Source organism: Cyprinodon variegatus, unplaced genomic scaffold (genome assembly GCF_000732505.1).
Source record: "Cyprinodon variegatus isolate N-32 unplaced genomic scaffold, C_variegatus-1.0 Scaffold793, whole genome shotgun sequence".
In the NCBI taxonomy this organism is placed as follows: Eukaryota; Metazoa; Chordata; class Actinopteri; order Cyprinodontiformes; family Cyprinodontidae; genus Cyprinodon; species Cyprinodon variegatus.
The window spans coordinates 270,459-276,129 of record NW_015151246.1 but is presented as its reverse complement, the minus strand read 5'-3'; the positions used below and the strand labels follow the sequence as shown (position 1 = coordinate 276,129).

The window sequence follows — 5,671 nt, the reverse complement described above, 5'->3', positions numbered from 1 at the left end:
GGAAGAGCAAAGTGGAGCGTTAGCAGAAGGAGCTGCTTCTGCTGCAGGAAGCTGCCAAGAACCAGAGGCTTCAGTCTGCTTTCTGTCATTCCTTCACTGCAAGGAGGAGGTTTAAAGAAACATTTACATTTCAGCAGTTCCATGTTCAGGTGAACATTTCATCAGCACGGATGGAGGAGGGGGGGTTATTACAGAGGGGTCACAGACTTCCTGTTTAGAGAAGGTGACAGGAAGCAGATACAGAAATAGGAAGGATTATATCCAGGACTTCATCCTGCAGCAGACGGACTTATAGATCCATTCTAGATCATTTAAGCCTAAAGGCTGATTGATGGTGTCTATTTTTAATCTGGCATTGTCTGAGTATCTTTGCTGAATATTGTTTTGCTTTATGAAGCGTTGCAAATGTTGCAGAGCAAAGCAGCGAAGTCCCCAGGACGAAGCAGCAGTTTTGATACATTTACAGCCAGAGATTCTAACTCCACTCCTGATGCAGCTGAGCGCCCCACAGGCTGCGCTCCTTCCCCTGGAGGCTCCGCTCCAAACTGGCTCTTTGAAGCAGAGCCAGTTTGGAGTGGAGTTCTGCAGGAGGAGTGGAAATAATCGGAGCGACCTGAATGCTACCAACACATACCAGAACATTAGACTGGAAGGGCTGCTGAGGTCAAAAGGTCAAACTCCTGCGTTTAGGTTCTGGTTTCTGGTCCAGAGTCTGAAACCATCCAATCTGAGCAGCTGGAGGGCGGGGCCTAATGATGTCATCATCATCAGGCCCTTTCCAGGGTTCTGTGGCCCTGTAGGGCTGCTGTCCTGGAGGTGTTAGAGGTTTTCAGCTGTGCTGGAGCAGAGAAACCCCTAAATCTTCCAGGGCAGCGTCCCTCCAGGACGGGTGATGGGGATGCCTGCAGTACAGCATCCTGACGGGCCGCCCAGACCCAGCAGAAGAAAAGGAGACGACAGGTTGATCTGTGGAAATCAGGGAGCATTTATTGATGGGGAGGGGAAAAAAGAAAAGAAAAACTTCCTGAATGAGATTGTCTCCATGATCAATGCCGGACTGTGAGGAACCATTAAACACCAAACCATGATGTCGTCATGGAAACAGAGCAGGTGGAGCATCGATGGCTTGCTAACAGAGTAGCTACACAAAACAAACCAACTTTTTATTCTCATTTAGATGAACTCCTGTTTTTTTTTATTAACATCAAGAATGTTAACCCTTTAGTTAGATCTGAGCTCGTTAGATCTGAGCGAGCTAGATCTGAGCGAGCTAGATCTGAGCTAGTTAGATCAGTTTGTCCAGCCGTTGACCATCAGGGGAAACGGCTCTAGATGTAGTCGTCCTCCACAGGCTCTCCCGGCATGTCGCAGTGATGGAGGAAGAGCACCACCACCCTCTGGAACACTCCTCTCCTGCTCTGCCTGCTCTCAGAGATCTCCTCGCCGATGGTCTCCATGCAGATGTCAGCGGAGAGCTGCCCCTTCCTCCTGGGAGCGTAGATGGTTGCTAACAGAGGAGAGGAGGAGCCATCTTTAGGATTCCTGATCAGGTTCTAGAAGCCACCATCTAAGCCACCACTCACTGCTTTCGTCATCCTCAAAGTCACAGCGCGCGTAGCCGTTTGGGTCGGCGGCCCTCAGAGTCCTCAGCCAGGGGAAGTCTGTGATCATGCTGTAGGGGGCGCCATCCACCACTCCTGAAAAATAAAAGAAAATCTTCCTGAAGGCCTCTGCAGAACGACACCAGGAAAGGTCAAAGGTCAATCAGTGGAGAGATAAACAAGACGACCTTTCAATGGGAGGAAGACGTTCCGCCTTAAAATAAACAGATAAAATAGACACTGCAGCTGTTTTTTTTTTAAATTTAGGTTCTTTGGTAAAGTCACTAACGGTTTCTATGGTGATTTAAAGATAACGACCCTCAACATCAAGCTGAAACTATGGAAATAAATGAAATAAAAATGTTATTGAATGAAGCTTCAACAGTCAACAACCGTCAGAAAAACGGCTGATTTATTCCCTCACTGCTGATCAACAGCATTTTAATCCATCAGGTGTGTTTACTCCTTTTATTTATCAATAGATAAAGATGTTTCAAATTACAGATCATCAATTTTATGATTTCTATTATTTCGTCATGTATTTTATCAGCAGTCTGGGTGTGAAAACTTTCCAGCACAGCTGTGCTTCAAATTACCCTCTAGCGTGTAGATGCCCCGCCCCCAGGGGTATTTGGGATACTTCTTCACATCATCCTCCCTTCTGGTGGTTTCTGGGAAAAACTCGTACTTGATCAACTCCCTGAGGAACAGACAGATGAAAAGCAGTCAGCCAGTCAGTCATCCAGTCAGTCATCCAGTCAGTCAGTCAGCCAATCAGTAACCCATCCAGTCAGTCATCCAGTCAGTCAGTCAGTCAGTCAGTCAGCCAATCAGTAACCCATCCAGTCAGTCATCCAGTCAGTCAGTCAGCCATCCAGTCAGTCATCCAGTCAGTCAGTCAGTCAGTCAGTCAGTCAGTCAGTCATCCAGTCAGTCAGTCAGTCAGTCAGTCAGTAGCTGTGTTTAGAAAACCACAGGAATGTTTCAGGTTAACAGCATAGAAACAGGATTCCAGATCATACAGGTCTGCTCTGTGTTCCAGTAGACTGCTGGTTTCACAGCAGCTCGTTCTGATCCAGGATCAGCAGGTGGCGCTCTAACTCCTCCCCCCGCAGTCAGGGATTCCCACCATACTGGAACATGGAGATATCTTCTGCTTGTTCTGGATCTGTTATTAAAATCCAATCTGTTTCCTCTACATCTTTACCTTCCATGTCCAGAAAGCCACGGTCACTACCCGATCTGTCCTGGAAGCACCATCCGTCCTGCGCATGTGGGAACACAATAAGATCGGGACAGCCGAAAATACTGAAAAGAATGGTCAACTATATCGTCTGGGAAATACTGAAGACTTTTCTGGAAGAAATGGAAACGTGACGTCATCATCGGAGACGCTCAGAGTCACAGTAACGTTCCAAAGGATATTTCGGTACTTTATTTTGTATTGCTTTTTTTGAGTTTTTAAATATACATTATTTGCTCCCTCTGCCATATAATCTGTAAAACTCCCTGCATAATTATAATAAAGCTATTTATAAGCATGAAACAAGCGTAACACTATGGTGATAGCCGTACTGCTCCACTTGTGAAAGTAAAATCTGTTGGGCTCTTTTTGGCATCAAGACAATTATTCTTATTGCCACGTCACCAGATAGGACACTGTAAAAAAAATGCATTATTTGCACAAAAAAAATAAAAGATAAAAAAAAAATCAAAATAAACCCCTGCCAGAAAAAGACAAAAGAAGAAAAAAGTAAGAAATGATTCTGTTCACGCAGGACGGATCGTGCTTCCGGGACGGATCGGGTAGTGACCGCCTCTTTAACCTGAGCAGAGCTAATGCTAACCGTAGCTGCTAATGCCTGCAGGAAGTGCGCCATCTTTTATTTTATGATGTCGTCTATTTGTGAAGATGACTCGCTGCTCCAGGTCAGGAAGGTTTTCGTTTCTATTGTTTCAGCGGCAGCTAGCTATGCAGGAAAAAACGCAAACATTAAATGGCGTGTGATGCGTCCCGTCATGAATGCTTACTGGCAGATGTTGGCTATGGTGTCCATCCAGCTGCGAATGCGAACTTTGTTGCGTATATTTGGCGGGTTGCTGAATTCATGAACGACAGCAATGTGATAAGGATAAGGTCCCTGGAAAAGCTGGCGCTCCAGGGCGACGGAGTCAATCTGAGGACAGAGAAGGGCACAGGTTACCATGGTAACACCATCTAAGGTCAGACCGTGGAAACATCAACATCATGATTTTGAATGTTATTCAAAATACGTTTTTAAGTATCTAAAACTGCATTTTGGATAGGCATTATTATAATTTAGATATCTGAAATTCCAATTTAAAAAGTCTTTTTTGATGTCAAGAATTGGATTGTTGGACATCTGTAATGTTATATTCATTTTTGATATCATAAATAGTAATTATGACTAGCAGTAATTCTATTATAGAGATTTGATATTAGAGTTCATCCTCATCAGAATTCCTTTTTAGATAGAAGAGAATTTGTATTTTAGATATGAAAATATGGTCATTCTATTTTAGGTTAGGAAGAATGTTATGTTAGATATCTGGAAGAAACAGCCCAATACAAATGAATGGGAAACGTGACGCCATGTGTCCTAGTAAGAATTACATTACAGGTAACTGAATATTTTGATGAGGAAGAAATGCTTTTGAGACATCTGGATTACATATTCAGTCAAGGTAATAAATATCTAAATGGCTTGCCATAGTTCTGAGATGCTGTCAAGGAGAAGTTTGAAGCTGGATTTGGATCCATATAGATTTTCCATCTTTAAACATCCCAGTGAGATCTGAGCAGAGATAATACTGAACTGGAAGGAGAATCAGATCAATGGGAATCTATGGAGACCTGCCGTCCCTCTGGATGAACTGCAGAGGTCTACATCTGAGGATGGACACTCTGTCCAAGGGACAACAAACCAGTCTGTGCTGCACAGATCTGGCCTTAATGGAAGGAAGACATTCCTGAAAGACATCCATGAAAAGTTCCCGCCAGCCTCCTGAGAGACACGGCAAACATGGAGGAAGGAGCTCTGCTCAGATGGAACCAACAATTATGTAAAAGAAGCACGGCTGATCACCCTGAACACACCATCCCCACTGTCAGACATGGTGGTGGCAGCATCATGGTGTGGGCCTGCTTTTCTTCAGCGGGGACAGAGAAGATGTTTGAAAATGATGAGAGGCTGGATGGACCCATACATAGGAACATTCTGGAATAAAACCTGCTGGAGTCTGCATAAGAGCAGAGACTGGGACGGAGATTTATCTGATCCAGAACCTGAAGCAGCATCTAGAATGGAACGCTTCAGTTCTACAGTTCTGCAGAGACGATCAGAAGCATTTCCACTAACCTGATGCATGGGACGCATGTAGATGATTCGATTTCTCTCAGGAGGCATTCGGAGGATTTGGTCCAGAACCTGCTCCATGTCCAGCTTCTTACACTGAGCAAAGTCAAACCTGTTCACTATGGGGGCGCGCTCTATCTTCAGGTGCTTCAGAACACGACACCTGGTGGCTGCAGAGAGGGAGAGAACAGAAACAGACTTTTTAGGACCAGAGACGACTGGACTGCAGAAAAGCTTCATTATTCATTCTGTCAATAATCCTCAGAGGAGAAGAAAAGAATCTGGTTTATTTATTCAGAAAACGCATCAGAGTCTTTCCTTTCCAAAATGGAAGAAAGAGGCAGAATCTGGACGGACCAATCACAGCAGAGGAGGCTAACGCCACTTTATGCCTTAACAATAGAGTTAAATGTACTAGAGGAGCAGAAACTCAATGAGGACCAGCAGCAGTAGAACTTCACTATATATCATAAATACAGTTATGAGATAAAACCCTGACAGGCCAGGAAGCAGACCAGGAAGCAGACACGGAAGGAAAGCAGACCAGGAAGCAGACACGGAAGGAAAGCAGACCAGGAAGCAGACACGGAAGCAGACCCGGAAGCAGACCAGGAAGTGAAGCAGACACGGAAGCAGACCCAGAAGCAGACCAGGAAGCGAAGCAGACCAGGAAGCAGACCAGGAAGTGAAGCA

At 44.9% G+C, this 5,671-nt stretch overlaps 1 protein-coding gene across 1 annotated transcript in view; it reads right to left on the bottom strand.

The window, feature by feature from the left end:
* Positions 1-1,236: 1,236 nt before the first annotated feature.
* The window catches only part of fbxo38 (F-box protein 38), a 30,283-nt gene continuing 25,848 nt past the window's right edge, over positions 1,237-5,671 (bottom strand). Inside the window, exons 15-19 of the mRNA XM_015396381.1 lie at positions 4,982-5,148; positions 3,633-3,778; positions 2,198-2,301; positions 1,584-1,697; positions 1,237-1,507 (exon numbers count right to left, since the gene is read on the bottom strand). Of these exons, the coding sequence (XP_015251867.1) occupies positions 1,329-1,507; positions 1,584-1,697; positions 2,198-2,301; positions 3,633-3,778; positions 4,982-5,148 (710 nt within the window). The 3' untranslated portion in view covers positions 1,237-1,328. The remainder of the gene's footprint in view (positions 1,508-1,583; positions 1,698-2,197; positions 2,302-3,632; positions 3,779-4,981; positions 5,149-5,671) is intronic.